The 25,013-nt window shown below is 35.9% G+C and overlaps 3 protein-coding genes and 1 long non-coding RNA gene across 4 annotated transcripts; 2 read left to right on the top strand and 2 right to left on the bottom strand.

Annotated features, from left to right (window-relative positions):
- The first annotated feature begins 4,652 nt into the window (after nt 1-4,652).
- LOC148210056 (aspartyl protease family protein 2-like) lies at nt 4,653-6,372 on the top strand. The gene has a single exon (XM_088126660.1). The coding sequence runs from the start codon at nt 4,757-4,759 to the stop codon at nt 6,131-6,133; it is 1,377 nt and encodes a 458-aa protein (XP_087982786.1). The 5' UTR covers nt 4,653-4,756; the 3' UTR covers nt 6,134-6,372.
- A 5,502-nt stretch (nt 6,373-11,874) lies between these two features.
- On the bottom strand, nt 11,875-12,811 carry LOC111024409 (uncharacterized). The gene is made up of 2 exons (XR_002603329.2): nt 12,654-12,811; nt 11,875-12,537 (listed from the first exon to the last, which is right to left on the bottom strand). It is a non-coding gene; the product is annotated as an uncharacterized LOC111024409 (long non-coding RNA).
- Nucleotides 12,812-15,375: 2,564 nt separating this feature from the next.
- LOC111024414 (phosphoinositide 4-kinase gamma 4) lies at nt 15,376-18,250 on the top strand. The gene is made up of 2 exons (XM_022302103.2): nt 15,376-17,396; nt 17,552-18,250. The coding sequence occupies exons 1-2, from the start codon at nt 15,981-15,983 to the stop codon at nt 17,936-17,938; spliced, it is 1,803 nt and encodes a 600-aa protein (XP_022157795.1). The 5' UTR covers nt 15,376-15,980; the 3' UTR covers nt 17,939-18,250.
- Nucleotides 18,251-20,498: 2,248 nt separating this feature from the next.
- LOC111024411 (E3 ubiquitin-protein ligase SINAT3) lies at nt 20,499-23,797 on the bottom strand. The gene is made up of 3 exons (XM_022302101.2): nt 23,266-23,797; nt 21,038-21,424; nt 20,499-20,917 (listed from the first exon to the last, which is right to left on the bottom strand). The coding sequence occupies exons 1-3, from the start codon at nt 23,461-23,463 to the stop codon at nt 20,588-20,590; spliced, it is 915 nt and encodes a 304-aa protein (XP_022157793.1). The 5' UTR covers nt 23,464-23,797; the 3' UTR covers nt 20,499-20,587.
- Nucleotides 23,798-25,013: the final 1,216 nt, after the last annotated feature.

Raw genomic sequence — 25,013 nt, 5'->3', positions numbered from 1 at the left:
ATGCTACAACATCGGTTCCAAAACGAGACAAAAAAAAAAGAGCAGCAAGCTAGCAGTAAAAAGACTTCTCAACGGCATTCACCACAGTAATTGGAGGTTTTTACCCGGGAGTGAAAGCTGGGTCCCACAAGGCTTGTGTTGTTGCCCTAATATCGGAAGGGGGTATAAATGCAAACAAAAGGAGAAGCCTCCAAAGACACCAAGAAAATTCCCTTTGTTCATTCTTGGAGGAATCCACCCTCACTCCAAGAAAACCTCTCAAAAACAGTTAGAGAAAGTCAAGAGGAGAAGAAGACTCATATCAACAGCTGAGAAGAGGCCGAACACTCCTATTGGGAGCTGGTCTTCAGCTCCTTCTCTTCCTTTTTAGCATCTTTATATTGTTTTTATTCCTACATTTTTTTTTACTCTTCTTATGGCATTGTCTAGCTAATCAACTTGTGTAAGGGAGAGATGTTCTAAACTCATTTTCTGGGCTGTAACTTTGCTGTTTTGCTTTAGTGAAAGTTTGTTTTGAGTTGAAGTTGTTTTATCAATCTATTTTCAATGTGCTTGATCACCATGTTGAAATACCTCTTTGATAATGTTTGGAAAAATATATTAAGGAGTGAAACCCTTCATCTTGAGCTAGAGTCTACTTGAGTTTAGCGTGTGGTGACTTAGGGATAAGCATCACCTAGCTTCGTCATAAAAATTGTGCATATATGCTATTAATGTTTGTCTATAAACGTTAGTAGTAGAAAATCTGGGGTGTTTGGAAGAACATCTTGTCTGTTTGACCACTGCATTTACTCCATTAATGTTGCAGCATAGTTAGAGTGGCCCAGAAGAGTCAACTTCCTCTCTCCTTTGCGCCTTTATTTTCATAAGATCTTACTGAGTGATTGGGATGTTTGTTAGCTCTAGTGAAAACATTACTCGTGATTGATTTAAGATCAATATATAAACAACTTTTATTTCAACACATTTTAGCCATTAGTTGGAAGAAAACCTCTTGGCTTATTGCGTTGCTTTCTTAAGTGAATATTGGGTGTTTGGGCATTTAGTCTCTGTGGATTCGAACTTTTTATTACTTGCTGCGACGATTGTGTATACGTGCACATATAAGAATTGGTAGCATAATCTGAGAGACAACAATAACCTAAGGTCTAATTAATTTTAAATCCCGTTAAAATTAATTAAGTTAGACCTTATGTTTGCATGCAACTCTTTATTATAGATTTTAATTTCTATCTACCAAAATTTTATAACTCTTATAAAATTTAATAAATTAAACCTATAATCATGCATTGACGACATACATTAATATAACAATTATATTAACTAAAGTAATGTCATGCTCAATGCAACTTTATTTTCATCTAATTAATACAACACTTATATTAATCAATTATGAAAATAAAACATGTTATCATACATTATAACTATTATATACATATGATGCATGATCATGCTTAACCTATGGTGGGATTTTAAACTATATGGCACACTCTTATGCAACATATATTTAATCAAATATACATTCAAAATGCATAATAATTAAATAGAAAAATAGACCAGTTTTTGACATACTATAAGAAATGAAACAAAAACAAAAAAATAATAATTAAATAGCAATCATTCACAAGTGCTCGTAACTCTAGTTGGGTCAAATTACTGTTTTACCCCCGAGTTACATCTTGCTCCCTAAATACCACTGCTCCTCTAATGAATAACTTGGTTATGGTCCGACCAATAACCGAAAGTCCCTCTCGGGCCAGTGAGAGGGTGGGGCCTCTTGTTCAAGTCCTGGAGTCAGCACTTAAGGGAACACTCATCTACTCCCCTAAAGTCAAGAAGGAGTGAACTCCATCTTGTATAGTCAGGGTCTCAGCTCCCCACTCAATCTCGTCCCCAAAATGGTAGGAATGTTGAGTCGGTGACTCGGGCCACTCTCACCCATACAAATCAAAGAACAAGCCCTCACGAGCTGGAGTCCATAACTCACTCAGGATGAGTTGTCTAGTCATCCTATGAAATAGCAATCTATTAGTCAACGGTGTTACATCTAAAAATTGGTTATTTCGCGGTCCGGTCTTATACAAACTTATTGTAAAGGATACCCCCACTCGCATGTCTCCACACGAACCACTTGGATCAGGTCGTTTGTAATGTTTACAAAGCGGGTCATATCTGTAGTGTTGCCAGGATAAGGTACCCAACCTTATCTTTATACTACAAACCCTTTAGGTTATTCCTGTGACATTATCCACTTGTATATCGATGACATATCAAATATATATCCAGTATATATACTGTCTCGACGACATAAAAATAACCTTGGATGTTTAGTTTATTTGATTTGGACAATGCATTGTTGTAAACTCAACAACAAATTGATTGAATAAGAAAACATAACTTTATTGAATATAAATTTGTTTTTACAAAATTACAAACTACGAGTTTAGGGCAACACACCCAACATACACCTTACCTTAGTTCCTTTAAATGCACATTAAAGAGAGTAATAACAAGAATATTTCCAATAGAAATTAACAGAAGCTAACTGACTTACAACTACCCAAATAGCTATTACAGATAACAATAACAACGTTCTCCCAACGTTGATTTTAATTAAACTTTGTAATTTTGGTTTTAGAAATTTATGCGGATTCTCTTAAATTTATTTTAATAAAATTTGTAACTCAATGTATCATAACCTATCAGTTTAAGGTTTTGGATTAAGTGATTATTTAACATGATAGAGTAAGAAATCCTATGTTCAAAATTTTCAAGCTCACCACGCAAGGGAGTGTTAAAATATTGATTAAATAATTTAATTTACTGTAACTCATCCATTTAAACTTTTTGAATTCAGTGATGATTTAACGACAATCAGGGGAGTGAATGTAAACTTTGGTCACGGTGATCCAACTATTTTACCATAATAAATGAGAACAAGTTGACTAAATAAATGAATATACTATTTATTATTGTGAGTAGTAAATAAATTAAATAACAATAAATAGTTGCCCAACTTTCAATTACAATAAAATTCATGCACGAATGGGAGAACTTTTAAGATGTGTCAATCCTACTTCGTTTCATTTATTGTGAATACTAAGAGCTAGCTTTGTATTTAAAGGCTTGAGGGTAGGTGCCTTATATTGCGGAGTGAATTATTTAATGTGTGAAATATGTCACTGTTTTAATTTCGTCAAATATTTTGGAAGTTTCAAAAATTCCCTTTTTATGTTTTCAAAATGTTAACTGTCGAGTACTCATAAGTAATTTGTTAAAAGGTTAAATTGCATAAACTATGTTATGCGTAAATCCATCAAACTCGGATTAATAATTACGACTGATGACTCAACAATTGATAGGCCAAAACGAGCATAGCTCAGCGGTAATTGACATATACCTCCAACTATGAGGTTGTGAGTTCGAATCTCCTCCCCAACATGTTATATTAAAAAAAAAACCACTTGATAGTGCGAGCCTAGGCGTTTAGGATCCGTTTAGATACGTTCCTGTTTCTTATTCTCGTTTACAAATTTTATTAAAAAGTATTTAGGCTCTCTTCGGAGAGCCAAATAGGGGATCCAAGCCAAGGTGGGAGCTCCCAACAACGATTTGACCTAACGAGGGCTAGCCATTGACGCCACCGAAGATTACAATATCTCATATGGTTGGAGATCTCAAATATCACAATGCTGCAAAGAATTCCAAACAATATATTAGAGTGATCGGTAGTGTGTATGACAAAATAAGCATATCAAATCGTCGTGAGCATGTTAAGCAACTACATCTATAAATAGAATAAAATCTCACATGCAAGGCATGCACTAATTATAAACCCTAACTACGCTTTGACACATAATAGTCTGACTTAATTATCAAAGTGTTGTCTATCTCTCTAGGTGTACCAAAAGTTTTGTTTTATTGGAGAATAAAAAAAAGTCTTTCAAAAAAACTTGTCTTTAATCAAATAATACAATCTAATTTAAGATGTAAAATTATTGTCGTTGATGCAGGATTTTGGATAAGGTGGTAGGTCGGCGACTAATCTAAAGTAAATGTTTAGTCAATTCAGGTGATGATCACCTGGAAACATAATAGTGTATCATTGTGATACTTGACCAAATATACTCCAAATTTTAGGTTATTATAAGATAATGACGAGCTGAGCTTCGTAAAGTTGCATAGAATTACGTACTTTTATAAGGAGTGGATCCCACATTTCACAAGGAACTTTCGCAAGCTTTCCCAAACTAATTAAGGTGAGTATATGGTATTCACATGTCTAGATTTGTGTCGAGTTGGGCTTTCACTAGACTCATCGAGGATGAATCCCATCTAACCTGCTTCCTCGCTCTCGAAGCTTTTCAATTTTATATCTAACATATTTAATAAATGTAGAGAGTTATCTAATCTTATGTAATTCTCCAAACTTTTCAATTTTATATATAACATATTTATAAACATTCAACTCCCAAATATTTAATAAATCCCGAAACAAGAAGAGAGAGAGTTTCCTACTAAACACATGCTTTATAGTATAAGAAGTTGAAAAGTATAGAAAAAAGGATTTTAAGGTTAGCAAATTAAAATAACAAAAAAGCAAAAGATGTTGAATTGAATTATGAAACCACCCCACCCAACAAAAAGTACCGCACAAACCGCTCTTCTCTCTCTCTCTCTCTCTCCACTATTATAATTAACTCTCTTGTCTCACTCTCCAAAATCACCACTCTCTCTCTCTCTCTCTCTCTCTCTCATGGAACCACCGCCAAAAAATGTTCTCTCCTTCTTCTTCTTCTTCTTCCTCTCCGCCGCCGCCGCCGCCGACTACCAAACTCTAATTCCCGGCCGTCTTCCCAATCCCTCTCCCCTAATCTCCGATTCCGACGAGCCCCAATCGTTGTCCGATTTGGGGGTGGGCTCCCTCACGATTCAGCTCCACCATTTGGATTCCTTGTCTCTCAACAAAACCCCCGCCCATCTCTTCTCTCTCCGCCTCCGCCGCGACGCCCTCCGAGTCGACTCCATCCTCTCACGCGCCGCCGCATCCTCCTTCTCCAGCTCCGTCGTCTCCGGCCTCCCCCACGGCAGCGGCGAGTACTTCACACGCCTCGGCATCGGCACCCCTCCCAGATACCTCTACATGGTCCTGGACACCGGAAGCGACGTCGTTTGGCTCCAGTGCTCCCCTTGCCGCAAATGCTACTCCCAGTCCGATCCCATCTTCGACCCCTCCAAATCCGACTCCTTCGCCCCACTCCCCTGCGCCTCCCCCCTCTGCCGCCGCCTCGACTCCTCCGGCTGCAACCGCCGCCGCCGCACCTGCCTCTACCAGGTCTCCTACGGCGACGGCTCCTACACCACCGGCGACTTCGCCACCGAAACCATGACCTTTCGCGGAACCACCCTCGCCCGCGTTGCCCTCGGTTGCGGCCACGACAACGAGGGCCTCTTCGTCGGCGCCGCCGGGCTTCTGGGCCTAGGCCGTGGCCGCTTGTCTTTCCCCTCGCAAACCGGTCTCCGGTTCAGCCGTAAATTCTCCTACTGTTTGGTCGACCGGTCCGCCTCCTCCAGACCGTCCTCCATGATTTTCGGCGACGCGGCGGTCCCCCGGTTCGCCCGGTTCACTCCTCTGCTCCGGAACCCGAGGCTGGAGACGTTCTACTACGTGGAGCTCCTCGGGTTCAGCGTCGGCGGCGTCCGTGTCCGCGGCGTCTCCGCCTCGCTCTTCAAACTCGACGCCGCCGGCAATGGCGGCGTCATCATCGATTCCGGCACGTCCGTGACCCGTCTTACCCGAACCGCCTACACGGCTCTTCGCGACGCGTTCCGGGCCGGAGCGTCGCGTTTGAAACGGGGCCCTGAGTTTTCGCTCTTCGACACGTGTTACGACTTGTCGGGTCTGTCCGCCGTGAAGGTCCCCACAGTGGTCCTGCATTTCCGGGGAGCCGACATGTCGTTGCCGGCCACCAACTACTTGATTCCGGTGGACAATAGCGGCAGCTTCTGCTTCGCTTTCGCGGGGACTATTTCGGGGCTTTCGATTATTGGGAATATTCAGCAGCAGGGCTTTCGGGTCGTGTACGACTTGGCGGGTTCTCGGGTCGGGTTCGGCCCTCGTGGGTGCACGTGAGATTTGATTGTATAAGATAAGATTCGTCTTTCGTAGGGACAGAAGGGGAAATTAACAAATGGAGAAAAAATTCAAAAGGAAAAATATAGGATTATCTTAATTAATGTCGAGGCTTTGTTTGTTTTTGTGGTGTATTTTATTTGATATCTGTTTTAAAAGTAAGTAAGCCTCTAATTAGAGGTGATTTGGTTTGTTTCAGGTGAACTTTAAATCAATCAAAGATTCTAATTTTATCGATATAGTAAAATCTCGAGTTGTATGTTCTTTTCATTCCGACTATCTAATTTGATATCTGTGTTACATTTTATAAATTTAGTTAATATTGCATGATGAAGGAATATATTAATTTTTTTTTAAAATAAAAAAATTTTGATGGAAGAAATTATGTACACTAACAAAATGAAAACAAAAATATCATGAGTCAACCTCGTTATTGGGCTCAAGCCCAAACATCAACCCAAGTCCAACCAAAGTCTAATCCAAATCTGGTCCAAGGTCAACGTTTTACCAACGAAACCACTAAAGTTCATAACCCAAGGGGTGTTCAAAAAACACGACAACCCCTCATTTTGTTTTAATCCAAGCCATCCAATTAATATTTAGGGATTTGAAGTTTAACTTTTCATCTTCTCTCTTCCATTTGAATCTCACGTCATTTTCTATTTTTCTCCATTTTCACGCTACTCCCAAATCTCCATCTTCCATTTTCTCCTCCTCCTTTCACCCTTGTAGTAGCCCGTGATTGTTGTCGTCGCCACAGTCGTGAAACTTATCCCCATCGTAGCCGTAAACCTCGTTGTCGCCATAGCTCGTGAACTAGTCGCCACCGCAGCAGCTCGTGAATGTCCAGTGAGCCTGTCGTCGATGAGTCATCTGCCATTAGCAAATATGTTCGTCGTCCGCTGTTAGCAAATTCGTCCGCTGTGAGCTGTTGCAGATCCATTTGTCATTGACCCGTCCTTTGTTGTCGTGAAGCCAATCTTACTGAATCAGGAAAGAAAAAACAAAACAAAAACAAACAAAAAGACCAACTCGACAACCCAACCTGGGTTGGGTTGGTCATTCATTTCGGGCCAGTCGATTCCCAAAGATGGTCAAACCAAAAATTTAGGTTGGTCCCAATAATATCCCTAATCTGACCCAACTCAACCTATGAACACCCTTAGCCTAGCTAATTCATGGGCTTAATTCAATGGGCCAAAATTGGATCGAGCTTGAATTAACCCATATAATAAATTATTTTTTAATTATTAAAATTATTTTTCCAAACAAGTTGTTTGAGTTTTAGAATTTGTGTTTTTATTTTATTTTTTAAAAAGTTATCAATTATTATATCATATTTTTATAAATTTATTTATTTGATTTTAAAGAAATAAATTGTATTTCTATATTAATATAAAAAAATTTAGTGGAATAAGAATGACAAAAAATAATTACCTTAAATACTATATATATATAATTGGACTATATTGGATCGAGTCTTTGGCCTACCTAACTTAAAAAACAAAGATCATATCCAATCCAATTTATGGATAAGGTTGGCTGGGTCGGGCCGATCAAATATTGACCTTCGACCAGACTTATATCGAGCTTAGGCTGGACTTGGGTCGGCCTTTGGGCTTCGTGCCCAATGATGAGGTTGATTCTCATTCCTAGTAAGTCAATTTATTTCTTTAAAATAAAATAAATTAAGTTGTAAAAATATGATATAACCAAATTTATTGATAACTTTTTTAAAAATTAAAAAAAATACAAATGCATAAAACAAAAACACAAATTCTAAAACTCAAGGACTTTGTTTAGAAAAATAATTTTTTTAATAATGTTTAATAATTAAAAAATAATTTATTATATGGACTATTTCAAGTTTGATTCAAATGGTCGATCCAACTTTGACCCATTGAGTTAGGCTCATGGATTGAGCTATGGGCACAAGCTTTTGTAGTTAGACCGACACAAACTTGACCTAAACAATGCTTTATGCCCGTAGAACTTAGGCTTGGACCAAACTTAGACCTTTGCTTCTTTGGGTCGGACTGGGTCAAGTCAGCCCAATGATGAAGGTGAGTCGTCAAGAGATGCTGGAAAGTGTTATACACTCAATCATATGAAACAAACACACACTGAACAATTTATGACTCGTTTGGATAACATTTTCGTTCTGATTGATAAACATAAACATTGGGTAACTCTTTTAATTTCTTATTTCAAATTTTTAACAAATATTTTCAAAATTATGTAGAAATTTAAATAAATAAATAAATAAACAATAACAAAACTAAATTTCTTAATTCTAGTTCCCGAAATTTTGGAGAAAAAAAATCACAAAATCAAGTTTCTTTGATTCTAGTCCCTAAAATTTTGAAAAAGATGACATAATCAAGTTTTTTTTATATATTATATTTTGTATTCAGTAACGAGTAGTGTGGTTCAAAATCATTTTTGTTTGTTAATTTTAGTTTTCGTTTCTAATTTTTTCTAAATCATAAATAAAAGCATAATTCATTTCATATTGGCTTATAAAATGCATAATAAATATTAAAAATATATATATAATTAAAAATTTTAATTTGCATATAAAATTTATACTTTTGTTTTTATTTAAATTTTAGAAAACAAAAAACAAAAAATGTCACTAAACAAGTTTATAATAATAATAATAATAATTGTTTAAAATATATATATGTATATAATAAAAATGAAAGAACAAGAAACCATTACCAAAAATCATTCAATTTTCTTTATTAAAAAACATGAAACAAGAAATAAGAATCTTAGCAAGACATTGGACATTCAGCCACTGAAATAAAATATTTGATGGATATTTATGAAAAATTTATAGAAATCAATAAATTCATATATATATATATATATATATTTTTTTTTTTAAATTAACAAATAACTTTTCCATATATATATATATATATATATATATATATATATATATATATATTTTAAATTAACAAATAACTTTTCCAATGTACACCAAAATATCAAGAGTGAGAGATTGAAAAAGAAACTAATTAGTGCAGTGCATTATCTACTAAATTATTTTCGGCAAAAATTCACTCACTTTAGACAAGTTAGATTTTTATTAGTAAAATATACTTTTGATCTCACTTAAAATATAAATTTTTACTTGGTCTTCTGTGTTTTAGAAACTGAAAAAGAAAGTAACTAGTGTAGTCCCAAACCTTTAGAAAATAGTTTTAAGAAGTCTCACAAATTAAACTTTTGTTGATGTGACCGACGTGAGAGTTTGAAGAAAGAAGTGGTATTTACTGACATGTTAATTTTAAATGACCTGCCATTTGATAATAGTAAGAAAAAGTGAAGCCAATGGTTGGAGTGAAAAATGCGAACATAACATATGTGGACTAATTAAGTTGCTTCGGCAAGGTCAAACCCATCTAACTAGCTTGAGGGGGAAGACCGACCTACCACATAAGTCGAGCTGAAGACCAAACCAACGGAGAATTGCTTAAGTGCTCTCCAACCGACCTGAAGATACTGACTTCAAGCCCGACAACCGCCTGATAGCCCTTAACCGCTGGTCGGAGCAGTTCTAACAGCCCTATCCCCCTCCACTACCTATAAAAGGAATACAAACCAACGGAGGATTGCTTAAGTGCTCTCCAACCGACCTGAAGATACTGACTTCAAGCCCGACAACCGCTTGATAGCCCTTAACCGCTGGTCGGAGCAGTTCTAACAGCCCTATCCCCCTCCACTACCTATAAAAGGAATACTTCTCCACTCATTCAGGTACGTCATTATGTCCGAACACGACTTACAGTAGTTCGAACTCTTACCAATCAGAGTGTCTGTTCCCTTTGTGTAAGTCACTCCTGAAAATACTGACTTCGGGCCCGACAACCAACTTGAGGTTGCCTGATAGCCCGTAACTGCTGGTCAAAGCAGTTCTAACAGCCCTATCCCCCTCCACTACCTGTAAAAGGAATACTCCTCTACTTATTCAGGTACGTCGTTCTGTCCGAACACGACTTACAGTAGTTCGAACACTTACCAACTTGGACTTCAGAGTGTTTGTTCCCTTTGTGTAAGTCACTCCCTGTGGGTGGCTCGCTCCTCTTTAGCTCACTCTAGTTCGATGCAGGCTGATCTATCCAAATGAAGGATTTAATGTGACTCGAGGACTTGTGTTACAAAGTAGCTGGGTGAGATAGAGGAAGGATTTAATGTGACCTTCGCACGTGGCAGGTCAAGGATATACTAGATGAAATTTATGTAAATTTTTTTAAGAGCACAGTTGCAAATATGACAAAAACATTTAGTAAAATTAACAAAATAGAAACAACATTTAGTTCTCTTTCAAATGTAACACTTTAATAAAAAAGACGAAGGTACAATTTTAAAATGACAACTTTACCCAAATGATATATATGTGTAATATATCTGACTATTGATATATGTATGTGATATACATCTAATATACTACTGATATGAGTATCTATATACTTGCAATATGTATGTGATATACGTCTGATATACTACTGATATAAATGTCTGATATACTTGCAATATGTATATGATATTTATCTAATATACTACTGATACGAGTATCTAATATACTACGGATGTGAGTGAAAATTTTTGCTATATTTGTAAATTTTAAAAACATGTGACATATTTTGAAATACATAAAAGATTTTTGACAACCACTGTCATTTTCATTTTTTAAAATACATATATAAGCCCACTTAAAAGAAACCAAATAAATAAATATATATATATATATATATATGTAGACAACTCTTAAAAATCCTCCCATAATAAAAATAATTAAAAAATAAAACTAATAAAGGAGAATTATGCTCGTAAAAATGCTCCATGAATTTTTAAGCATAACTCTATTTGTACGATTAATTTATTTGACAGCATAACTCCGCAATAATTGGCATATATCTACACCCTAGAGGTTATGAATTCGGTCTCCCACCCCATATGTTGTACTAAAAAAAAAATTTTATTTAAAAATATTGCTAGGTCAATATATACACATTTTTAATAATAGGTACTTCTTAGAGCAAGACCATAACATTTAAAAGAAAACACAGTATTTAGAAAAACAAAATGCAATATTTGGCCAAGCCAAGCAAAATCCCAAAACAATTTGAAGCTCATGAAGCAAATTTCTTCTCACTGACATCATATCTCCATCAGAAACCACAAACAAATTCATGATTTTAAAAGGAATGACCAGTTGATTCATGAGAATACATTAAAAGAAAATAAGAAAAGAACTCTTAAAAAGTAATAATTATTCAAAACACTTTCTTCATAGAATTTGTTTTGAAAAGCCAAACAACTATCTCAACAGGACATCTATACAATCTTTTTAATGACCATAGGATCTACAGAATGGAAAAATGAAGAAGGATAAATAACTTTCTCAACCTAACCCAAATGAACCACTGCCCAACATTCAAAGTTCATCATAGGATCTATTCATAAAACTTGTTTTTGTTTCTAAAATTCAACTAAGAATTCAACTTTCTTTGTAAGAATGGTGAAAATCATATAAAATTAAATTGAGAGGAAGCATAATTTTTACCCCAGAAATCTAAAAACGAAATGGTCATCCTCAAATCAACTAAACAGCTCAATAGCTGACCTAAGGATCTACAAAAATGAGGAAGGATCAGTGTGAAGGCATGATCAATGAAGGAAGAACGCAAGCAGAAAACAAATGTTTGAAGCAGAGGGAGATGCTACAGAAGAACAAATGTCGGGCGAACTCTAGGTTATCATCCAATGCTAGAATGCAACCCACGCCTTTTATTCATACCCGTTGCTCTTGCTCTTAAGAACAATCTCTGTAGAAGAGGTTGCGAATGTTCAAAATGCGATCACTCTCGCAAGAACAGGGGCCCTCTTCTGTAATTTCTCCTCCCTCAACCTCAAACATCGTCTCTACCTACACAATCTTCCTTCTCAGACCTTTTACTTATTCAACATCATATCCTCGATCAGTGTACTACGCGAAGACTTATATACAGAAAGCGAATCAGATTTCGCTTTGACTCGGAAAAAGAAGAAAGAATCGCGGAATAATGAACAGAAATCGTACATGGCAATGGAAATTAGTAGGTCCAATGGCTGCGTAATTCCAAAATGTTGAGTGGATTAGAGCGTAGAACCTGAATGACGAACCGGAGAGAGCCGATTTGAACGCTGGTACATGGTGGGAGTAAAGCTTTTGAAGGCTCTGCAATGGCGGCTACTTTGGCTCGCGAACTCTCGATATGATCAGAAAGCGATGTCGCTATAAATGGTTGTAACTCAATGATCAGGTTCGCTCCATACGACAAATTTGGGCAACAATGGCCCAAAAATCAAAGACTCCATCATAATCTCCAACAGATATTCAATCGATTCCAATCCTGATACAGAAAGGAATGTCCGACGGAGAAAGTGCTCGATCGGACAGAAATTTTAGGGCTTCGTATTTACAGAACCAATTGATCAAGAAATCAACAGAATAAAGCCATAGATTTACCTGTAACGACAGTTTAGGGATTCAGAGACGATGATCAGGTGAGCGTAAACGATCTCCAAAAGCGAAGCCATGAACTCGAGTGTGCCCTAGGGTTCGGTTCTTCGTCCGAAACTCTAAATCGAAGGAAGCTTCGGAGAATGGAATAATGTCCCTTTGACGTCAACACTCACGTCACTGAGCCGAACGGTAATATTTCATTTGAAATTTGAATATTTTTCAAAGGGCAGCAAATGATTAATAGTTACTTTTGAAAAATTTATAAATTACATGATTGTTTGAGCACGAAATTGGCACTCAACCTTTCGTAAATTTTAACGGAGTAAATGTTAACGGAGAATAGCTGTGCCAAAAAAAAAAAAACACTCTGATGTTCAAGTTAGTTTAGGTCTAAACTAATTTAGTCTCAAATCAAGTCAAGAATCACTAGTATTTATAAGCGAGTTTACTCCTATTATTTATAGGCATTTCACTACCGGTCATTCAATGCCTGCGATATTCCCTCTAGAGATAATGGTGTTGGTGCACCTTGAAGATCACGCAAGTATTAACTATTTGTGGTGGATATGGTGATAATTCGTCCGAAGATTGCATGTATAACCATGCCATAAGATCTTTGGTGCATAATCTGTTTAATGTTCAGTGGCGTCGTTAGACGATCTTCGTATGAAGTTCTAAGTGTTGTTCGACCACTTGTGGCCTTTGTTCGATCATTCAGTTTATGGTTCAAAAGCACACTGATTAGCTCATCGGGATGGCGGCACCTGTCCTATTCAGAACTCACCCTCATCAATGATGGTTATATATTTGAAATTTGATTATGACCCTGTTCACTAATATTTTGTAATTTTTCTTAAAAAGTATTCATCTGGTTATGCTTAAATTTTAAATATATATATTTTAGCCTCCTAATTTTAAAAATAATAATGTTTAAATCTTTATTTTAATGCATGTTATTCCTGTTTTTCTCTATTTTATTATATATATCATTTTGTAGTTCAATAATATGAGGGTGAGAATCTGAAAGTTTGACCTTTTGGTTGATAATATATGTTCTAACTAATTAAACTATTTTCGTTAAAATATTAAAAAGTTTTCTTTTAATATATAATTAGTGTTTTAGAGTTTTGCAAATATAGAATAAATGGAACATTTTGAAACTACATTGACCATAAATATAGACGTTATGAAGGTACATTAACCCAAATGAAAAAAAAAATAATACAATACTAAATGAACATTTTAAAAATCAAAATAAAAATGTAGCGGTCAAAATAAGATACAAACCAAATAATAATTATTTTAGTTCTTGATATTATTATTATTTTTATTTAATATTCACCCACTCAATACTAACTTCGATCAACCTGGCATACATTAAACATATTAATAAACATACTCAAACTCATGTTTTTCATACCTTCAAAAAGGCTATGTTTTTCATTAGTTAAAAAACTAATTAAAATAGTTTTTCTTTTGGTAAAGGTTAGGAAGGTTGAAACTTCATGAACTAAAATGGAATGAAAAAAGATTTAAGAATCAAAATTGAATTTTAATATTTTGAATGAATATATTTAGCACGTGTTTGTTAAAAAAAAATAATGATTTATTTACCGACCTTTCTTTGTTTTATAATCTATTGCCAAAACTTGACTAATATTTAAAAAGTGAATTTGATTAATATTAGTAAAATAAATCTGGAGCGTGTAGATTTGAATTTTCAGTGGAATATTTTTTTAGTACATCAATAATGGGGAAGGATATTTGAATTTTTAATCTCGCACAATGTTACTCTATATATTAATTAGTTGAACATCGAGATTTATTAGGAGAAAAAGTATAAAGTTTTTGAATTTAAACAAAAGGATAGAGTTTGATGCATTTATGACTAACACATAACTTCAATAATCGAAATTCCATTAATGACATAAAAAAATGGCACGGATAATTTGACAAGAAATTCCATCAAATGTTCGTTGTTTAATATCTCGGCTGCTCAAGAAGTTGAATTACGAGCAACCACTATCGGCTACTATCGAACTATACATGTTTGCCTCCCTTAAACGCTCCTGGTGCTACGACTATCACCGATAAGTTGTGTCGAATCAACATCAGGATTAGAATCTATTGTAAAAGCAGCCATTGAACTAGATACATCAAGACTACCTAAATCGTCATCCTTTTTTTCTCCATCCTTCAAGATATTTGATTGGTCTAAAGAACAACAGATTGAGCAGAACATAACAATTGGGAAGGAAGCCACATTATGATTATGACATTTTATTTTGGTCTTGACTTGCTTTGAAAAACATATAGATATAATTTGCATTAAAAAAAAAGACTTTTGGGTGTCGATACAATTCTTTATGATATCTAGATGGCGAGTCTCTTCTTCGATAGTAACCCACCATCGATGATCATGTAAAAAAAGATTAGCCGATTAAGGATATGAAATTAGCCGTTAATTAATTAAGTATAATATTTAAAAAAAAAAAGAAGAGAAAAAATTAAATGAGAATGAGATAATAAGTTAAAAAAAGAATTAGAGGAAGGAGAGGGGAAGATGACTTGGGCAATAATTAACAGAGCAGCCAACAAAGGAGAGGAAAAAATAGCCAATAGGAAATGAGGAAATACTACGAAATAGGGTATCTTTGAATTAAAAAAAAAAAAAAGAATTCGAAAGCCAAAAAGTCAAATATTCCGACGCGCTCCGTATGAAGCTCCTATGGGTACACGCGTTTTGTTCTTGGTTCAACTTGTGTCTCAATTCTCTCAGTCTCACCCAATCCCTAATTTTCTCCAGCAGTTTCATCGTCACAGGGCAAGAACAGAGTTTTATAGCAAATTTCTATATTTGGAACCTGAAATTTAAACATCGAATTTCTCCAATTTCTCCTTGGTTCTTCCTGTTCGGTGAGGAATCCACTCCCCTTTTCGATTTTCCCTCTTTTTTTTTTTTTTTAATCCCTCTAGGTTCGATCTTCTCCTCGGATCAGTCGCCGTGATTGTTGACGTCAAGGAGACACTTCCCCGAAGCCTCCCAGGGTTCGCGTGGAGTTTAATTCCCGTTGGCTTCTGTAGTTCATTGGTAAATTTCATTTTTTTTTGATCCATTTTAGGGGGAAATGGATCGCTAGGGTTTTTTTTTTTTTTTGTTTTTTTTTCCTTCTTTCGGACTTCTTATATCAGTTCATTGATCCTCTTGCTGTGCTTGAGATGGTCGCTATAACTAGAGCTATGACTGTGTTGATGTGATTTCTTGATCATTGGTTCTTTGAATACTGAAGCCTTGATTTCTTGGCTCTTTAATTTCCCTCGTTTTCGAAAATGTCGTCTGCGGGTGTTACTGCTCTTCTCCCAGTTCACAATGAGCAATTACTTTTCCCTAATCGCCTACCTACTCCATTGGGTCTTGAACCCAACGAGTCGATTTGGATATACCTTTCTGTCTCGGGTTCGATTGATCCGATGCCCATCTTTGCGTCGGAATCGATTGAATCTGTGAAGTTGAGGATCCAATCCTGCAAAGGATTTGTAGTGAAGAAACAGAAGTTAGTTTGCGGAGGTCGAGAGTTGTCTCGGAATAATTCGCTAGTACGAGATTACGGTGTCACTGATGGAAATGTGTTGCATTTGGTGCTTAGGCTCTCTGATCTTCAGGTCATTAATGTCAAGACTTATTGTGGGAAAGAGTTTACCTTCCATGTGGAGCGGGATAGGGATGTTGCGTATGTGAAAGAAAAGATTACGAAGAAGGTAAAAGAATTTGTGGACGCCGATGAGCACGAAGTAGTGTGTGATGGAAGGCCGCTAGATGATCATAGCCTTGTAGACGATATTTGTAATAGGAAGGATGCAGTCATACATTTGTTTGTTCGGAAGTCTGCGAAAGTTCGGGGCAAACCTGTTGATAAAGCCTTTGAGCTCTCTATTGTGGCATCACATTTCAAAGAACAATGTGGATCTAAGTTTTCTAGGGAAAATGATAAGAAACAATATAATAATACAGATGAGAAAGTTTATAGGACAGAGTACGATTACGACAAAGAAATTGCATCAAGAAGGCCTCCTCCTAATGAGGGAAGAGGTAGTTTTATGGAGCCCATCATCGTTAACCCTAAGATTGAATTACCAATACCGATTTGGGATATGGTTAACTCTACATTAGATGGCTTAGACCATGGGCATTTTCCAGTTAGGTCTTTGGAGGGGACCGGTGGAGCATATCTTATGTTAGACCCGTCAGGAAAGAAGTACGTGTCCGTGTTTAAGCCGATTGATGAGGAGCCTATGGCCTTGAACAACCCTCGAGCGCTTCCGTTGTCACTCGATGGTGAAGGGTTAAAGAAAGGGACCAGAGTTGGAGAAGGAGCATTCAGAGAAGTTGCAGCTTACATTTTAGATCACCCAATAACCGGCCACCGTTCGATGTTCGGTGACAAGAAAGGCTTTGCTGGTGTGCCTCCTACAGTATTGGTCAAGTGCCTCCACGATGGGTTCAACCATCCGAGTGATAAATCGGTTAAAATTGGTTCCTTGCAGATGTTCATGGAAAACAATGGTAGTTGTGAGGAGTTTGGTGCTGGGGCTTTCCCTACTAAGGAGGTCCATAAAATCTCTGTTTTGGATATCAGATTGGCAAATGCAGATAGACATGCTGGAAATATTTTGCTGGGAAAAGAAAGAGAAGGGGGTCACACCGTACTTATTCCGATCGATCATGGATACTGCTTGCCAACAAGTGTAAGCTTCCCTTGCTCTTTTGCTCTCTTACCTGCACATTGCATATTGTAGATTTTGCATATAAATTCACCAGCTGAGTAATCGGACTGCGATATTAGTCTCATACCGAATTTCGTAGCTAATCCAAGTCAACATTCTCTGTTCTTGTGTTGCAGTTTGAAGATTGTACATTTGACTGGCTGTATTGGCCACAAGCCCAGCAACCATACGATGCAGAGACATTAGACTACATAAACTCACTGGACGCAGAGGAAGATATCGCCCTTCTGAAGTTCCATGGATGGGAGTTGCCACTCGAATGTGCCCGCACGCTCCGCATTTCGACGATGCTTTTGAAGAAAGGGGCAAAGAGAGGGCTGACGCCGTTCGACATCGGCAGCGCAATGTGTAGAGAAACCTTGACGAAGAAATCCGTGATCGAGGAGTGCGTGGATGAAGCAATGGATTCTATTCTCCCTGGTACAAGTGAAACAACATTCCTTGAAACTGTATATGAAATAATGGATCACCGCCTTGATCAGATTGCTGCTTCATTGCCCTGATGGGGAAATTTAAGATCATTTTAGTAACCAATAATAATAGGTGTAATTAAATATGTGGATATGATGTCAATGAAATAATAATAATATTATTATTATTACTACTACTATGTATCTGCGACAGGAACATTTCTGTTCTGTTTCTTCCTCCTTTTATTGAAGCCGCTGATAAGGATTGTCGGCGTCTTGTCAAAAGGCAATTCTTTGGAATTGCTGTCATATTTTGTGCTTGTAATTTTGCCTGCCGAAGGTATTTTTCCTTTGGAATTTGTATCCAAATTAAATAAATATTTGATGGATTTTTTGTTTCTGCAATTTCTCCGATGGGGTTGTGTTATTGCATCTTGTGATTAATTTTTTAGTCTATGCTTTAATCTCTTTCTTCAAGACTGGCAGTTGAAATTGAATAAGAATTAGAATGTATATGCCCACATGAGCATGCCAACCGATCAAATTATTATTTACTTTGTTTCATAGGAATATTTATAAGAATATTTGAGAATATTTGAATAATTATGTTTGTTTTGCATGATCGGTACATAGAAACATGCTTTTACTCGTCCTAGTATAATTTATATGTTTGATAAGATTGTAAAATACAATCATAATTTATACCTTTATTTTATATTTTATTAAATTATTATGTTTAAATATTTGAATTTAAATATGATTTAATATTTTACGATAGATAAAAGATATTAAAAAAGAACAATTTAAAAGCACAATATTACTTTATGTTTTCATTTTTTATTAATGTTCTTGTAGATTTAATTTGGAATATAAATAGTGATAGATATTTTATATAAGTAAATTTGTAAAAAATACCCGCATATCCTAGTCTAAGAGCTAGAATTGTTGATTACAATTGTTATATTCGAGACTAAGTTCATAGAGCATATTTACCTAAAGGATCTTGCTAGCTTTAAAATTACTTTTATGAATTCTTTGAATTACTTAACGTAAATAAGTATGAAATCAAACGTTACAAGACCAAGGTCTTGGGCGTCTTGCTTCGAGAATGGGAATCTCAAGGATAGTGTCGGGCGGCACAGATGTGCTGGTATTGCGCCTCGTAAAAAATAAAAAAAATAAAAAAAGACATTAGTACGAAGCCCCCAACAAAATTCTTGGATCCACCAATGGCTAGACTTTAATTATTCCAATTCAAAGGTGATTCAAGTCCAGTTGTAAGCTTGAGAGACTCGTGTTAGATGTGATATTTTTTTTTTTGTTCAAGTATTCTTTGTTTCTTGTTTTTGTTGTATATGAACAATTGATATTAATTAAATTGACGTCTTAATTCATATTGATTGTTCTACTATTATCCATGAGTTTGTAATCCATAATTGTCATGAATGATTGAATCAAGTAGCAAATAGTTGGTTTGTGTGTGTATATTTATGGCTTTCCATGTTATATAGCTTGCATGATAGACTCTAGGTAAATAAAGAGACAAAATTAATAAACTTGCAGTTATCTCAAATTAATTAATTTTGGTTTATTAATTCACATGGTTCTTAATGCTATTATTTGTTTGATATGGAACGTTATAATACCCAATTGATTCATTAATAAGTGTTGATTTCGATCTTAGTTTAAATTAATTAAATTAGGATAATTAAAATTCGTCGACTAAGTTCTTCGATTAATAAATCAATTTTATGTAAAACCCATATTCAAGATTGGAATAGGATGAATGTCACACATGTGAGAAGTTTTGTAAGATTGATTTTCAAATTCAAATTTTTAGTTTATTATTTCAAATTTGAAATTTCAAAATTCAAAACCCCTCCCTCAACAACCCTTACCTATGTTAAAATGTATTTTGTAAATATAATTTAATATAATAATTTTATTTTTATTAATTTAATAATATTTTTTTTGTTCGAATTTAGTTATGTTAGGTGACTATTGAAAGATCAGTAAAATAAATGAAAGGTTGTATACTAAAATCAATAGGAAATAAATTATGATATTATATCGTTGATTAAAGTTTATTTTATATCGTAGCATATATATAATTCTACCTAATCATTTATCAATGAATCAGTGCATTAATTTATTTATTTTTTAAAATCAGAATTAAAAAATAAAGAAAATTGCTAAAAAAATATAGAGTAAAAATGAAGGACCAGAAGATGTCGAGCCTCAACATGGAAAGAATCTTAAAAATCTATGTGGTAGTTGGACATCCAAGATTGCTTAGATGCCTCATTGAACATTTTAGCATAGGATGTAGAGGTATCTATAAAAATACTTGAATATTTAGACAACGACTCTGAAAAGTTTATATTATTCTACGCATTGAAATTTATTGAAAAATTCATGATTCTAGGAAGAAAAAACTCATTTATTCTAAAATAACATGATAGTAGTTTTGAGAACAAAAAAGAAAAAAAAAACCTCTATAAAATAGCTCTGAAAATATGTTTTGGCTAAACCTTTTTAATCGGAAAAAGCAAATAAATTAGGATGAAAACAGCTTCAGAACGAGCTGAACGATTGACATTGTAAAAGCTAAACCGAATTACAAGAAGTTTAGCTTTGAAAAGGACTTGGGAGCTGATTCAAGATATGATCTCGGCTTGATAAAGTTGAAGTAAATGTTATGCATAATAATCACATACATAAGAGTTTGAATCTAACACAATATTACTGTTTATTTTGTTCTTTCCAAATCCGTCCCGTGATCCGCAGCTTCAGCTCTTTCTTTTCTCCCCCCGAAAAGAAGAGCGCCATGTTTCGCTGTATAATGAGCCCGTCGTGGCTGTCTCTCACTTTCTTGTGGTTGTCCCGAATGCTCCGAGGGTTGCCCTCCCATATGAGCTTCCTGCCATTTCCACCGACCTCAAGGCTGTAACTGTAGTTCCGGGCGTCCGTTTCGTCGCCCATGAATCGGAGAAATGCCATGTAAACCGGTGCCATGCCCAGCTGAAAGGCTTCAAAATGAAGACAGAAATACTGGCCAAAACAGTGGAAGACCTGAGCCAAGAACATAAAATAAGAGCTAGCAATAAGGAAAGAGCGATTTTGAATACTGTCTCGTGCAACAGTTTGAACAGATACTTGCAAACAACTGAACTGAATGAACATGATACTTACGGTTAGCATCCATGTAGCGTTTTCAACTTCGCATGGATTAGCCTTTACGTAACGATGATTAAATGTGCATCCAGAATGCATGTCGACTTTGTGATCATCCCTAAGATGAGAAACAAGGAACGGAATATCCCCATCGACTGGGCAGTCTGATCCAGCATAAGGGCAGGTATATGGTCTAAAGTAACACGCAGCTTCGTGTTTGAGTTTACTGTAGTACGGCAATATCTCCGGGCACCCATACGTGCAGAATTTACAAGCCAGTTTAAGTGATTCAGCTATCTTTTCCAATGCTAGACATCTGATATCACCAAGCTCTTGTCTGCACGTCGGGCAACGGTTGTCGACCCTTGTTTTACATGTAGAACAGAGGGTATGCCCATTGGGACACTGCACAAACAAAACAAAAAGTTTAAACAATTCAGCAATATCTTCTCAACTATCACAAACTGGATAGCCATTACCTGACATTCAAGAGACTCGATATCTTTAACACTACAGATTCACAGGATTGACGAATTAGGCTTCTCATCATTTTGATGAATCCATAGATCTTAAGGTGTGAACAAAAAATTATATAGAATGGTCCTCCTAATTGTCGAAAATATTTGATAGTATACAATCCAAGATATAAACAAAAAATTCAGGCCATAAGCCAAGAGGGGAGCCTTCAAACAATGTGGACAACTCCCAAGCAGCAGATAACATGAAGAACTGAACTAACTTTTGCATAAACCAACATCATATTGCAAAATGGTCGGTTCCCGATTCTCAATATTGCTCCCCCATCAGAAGCAAAGAAAATACCTGTTGTCTATACTAACTTGAATCAATAGCAAATGTAATGTTATTGCTTCCTGCCATTGTCGACAAAGGCTAGAGCTCCCACAGAAGATTAAAATCAAATACACAACTTTATGATGCCTTCTAGAAAGACAAAAAACCATCTGTCATTCTTCAATGTATGCTAATAATCTTCTAAGGAGCATTTTGATAAGTCTCAGATGACTTTATCTCAATATTTCATTAAGAAAACAAGCAGAAAAACAGAGAACAAGTCTTCATAGCACTTAAAGAGGCCAGGTTCTCTCCCTCTTAGAACAAGTCTAAGCCAAAAACAACATAACAGAATAATGAAAAACCTACCCTGCATAAACCTCTACTAACTCCTCCCCAGCACGTCCTACTACCGTATTGACCTATTACAAAATTTGGGCCCACAACAAAACGCACTCCACGAAACTATTTTCTGCAGCCTCCTTCCCCTTTTTCTTCCGTGTGTACGTGAAACCTACGGGTGGTCCCTCTCCTCTATCACATTTATGACGTGGATGCCTATCGGCCCTATCCTAACCGCCTCTTTAAAGCCTTTTAACACACTTAAAGGGGCCTTATGTCATAGGCATAAGAAATGCTCTTAGCATTGGTTTAGTATAAAATGATCCCACATTCTTAGTTAAAACCTTTCATGATATATAATCTAATGTGAGATAGAGAGCAAAAGAGAAAGCTTAAGCCGTTCAACAATATCTGTCAACGATGAGGCACAGGGTTTGCACATACTCGTCGAGCTCCTCATTGCCCCAATCTTCCCTGTAGGCTCCCTGCTCCGCCAGCACGACAACTGTCAAAATCCCAAGAGCAAACAGATGATTTCAACATCAAGCCAAAATAATATACTTAGCCACTTCAGTCTTGCAAGTACCATTGGACCCTTTTTGAAACAAGGAAGGCGAAAACGAAGAAAATTCCTTTCAAACATCACCATCCCCCTTCTGTCCCGATCCCACGGCTAAGCTAGCCGCTCCAGAGGTCATACAGTGGCTTCCCACTTTGCCTGGTTGGCGACATTGATTTAAGCGTACCTCCTTGTATTAATGAAACTAACCCCAGAAGGGGACACCATTGAAACACGATTCCAGCTTCTGAACAAAGTCAACTAAAGCACAAAAAAATATAACAACACTTGTTTCTAATGTACAAAAAAGGTTTTCTAATTTGGTAATGAGCAGAAAGGAAAAAAAAAACGAATGCATAAAGTTCAAAGAAAAACTTCAAAAGAATCGATCGATCGATCGACCAACCAAAGGCCACATTGAACAGAAGATTCCTGTTAAACAATCATCTACTTAATTCAAAATCCCAAATAACCTCCAACAACAGGCCCGCAATTTCAGAACAACGAAACAGATCAGAAACCACAAAAAACGGGCAAAGAAGCAAAAGGAAACCTGATGAATTGGGGGATACATAGAATTGGTGCAGACGGGACATTCAAGAAGCTCGTGGACACTTGTGGTGGTGGGATTGTCGTTATTGTTGATGCGAGGCTTCGAAATCGAAGGAAACTGACAGTGACGTTGAAGGGTCGTATCCTCCTCGTCCATCACGTCCATGGATGGCACGCCTTCGATGCCATCCAACTCCATTTTCGCACAACAATAAAAACCTCTCCCACTCGAAACAATTAACAATGGAAAGAAATCGAAGTATTGGGTTTTGATGGGGAAGCGCCTTCCGCCATTAACATCGCCGAATTGGGGCGAAAAAACACAAAACAAAAGGGAGATGGACAAAATTCGAAGAGTGAAATTGAATCGATGAATCAGATGAAGGAAAGAATTGAAACCGGTTGATCAGAGAGAGGAATTTTAGTGGTTGAGATTAGAGAAATAGGGCGAGGGGATTGTTTAGAAGGCGAGATTAGTTAATAATGGAAGTTTTTTTTTTTTTTTGGTTTCCCATTTTTCTGATGGGTCGGGAGACAGAGATGTCGATGTGGATCGGTTATAAATGAAGAAAGTTTCTTGTTTCTGAGCTGTTCCTTCTCACTTTTATTAATTCATTTTCAAAAATCACCAAAACCAAATTATTATTAATTAATTTGTTTCTCTCTCAAATTATTGTACTTCCATCAAATTCAACGTGGAATTTTATTTTTATATTGTTTTCTTTAAAATAATTATTTTTCGGTTAAAATACTTTTTTTTGGACTCTATACTTTTAAAAATGATTCATTTTGGTCCTGGTGATAATCTCCTATTAAAAACCCTACAGATCGATGATGTGGCATAGACTAAAAACCTAATGGCAAATATGATTAGCCTCAATTACATAAAATAATCTTTTTCCAATAAGTCTTAAGTCTTCTAGTCATAATTAGATATGTTTATTATTCTACTAGTATAAATCCCATAATAATTAATCTAGTTCATAATAATTATTAATATTTAAATGTATGAAAAGTAATTTTTAATCTCCATATTAACCTCTGATTTTTCTACTATAATATTTATAAAAATAATTTATTGATTTTGCAAATTTACAAAAAAGAACTAGAGAAAACATATATCACACTTCCCACAATTTTAAACCCTATGTAAAATGAATCATAAAATCAATTTTCATACCTTCAAAATAAATTTTAGGCTAGTTTAAACGTGTTGGTCATGGTCACAAAAATTCAAAATTAACAAATCCGACTTTTTTTTACTAAACAAGTTAGAACTATGAAAATAACATAAACTGTTAAAAATCCTTACAATTTTGTGAACATGTTTAGGATCTTTTAATTCTAACTCAAAACGGTTGGAAACCAATTGTTCGAGGATAAAATATGACTTGCCATGTGGGGAACTAGGAAAGATCGGTATGCAAGATCTTTTCCCATAATCTTGAAAATACAATGTGGTCGACCTTTAAAGCTTGACCAACCTGATAGCTCGATCTATTCTTGTTGGTTGAAGGAAGCGCCATGTGCTGAGATAAACAATTCGACCTAGGGAATCCATCTAACTAATTCGCCAACGACCTAGCAGAATGGTTATATAGGCTATACCACCTGCCACTTTATAAATAGAAGCGATACTCGGACTTTAGGTACGCACTCTAATTCCTCTACTTGAGACCTAAAATCGGTCTCTTATTGACTTCAGCGTTAGAGTGTCTGTTTTTCTTGTGCAAGTCTTCTCTCATTAAG

Source organism: Momordica charantia, assembly GCF_013281855.1.
Source record: "Momordica charantia cultivar OHB3-1 chromosome 7 unlocalized genomic scaffold, Mcharantia_2.0 BLBB01000007.1, whole genome shotgun sequence".
Taxonomy (NCBI): domain Eukaryota; kingdom Viridiplantae; phylum Streptophyta; class Magnoliopsida; order Cucurbitales; family Cucurbitaceae; genus Momordica; species Momordica charantia.
Note: the sequence above shows the minus strand (reverse complement) of the source record. Positions and strands in the feature narration are given on the sequence as shown.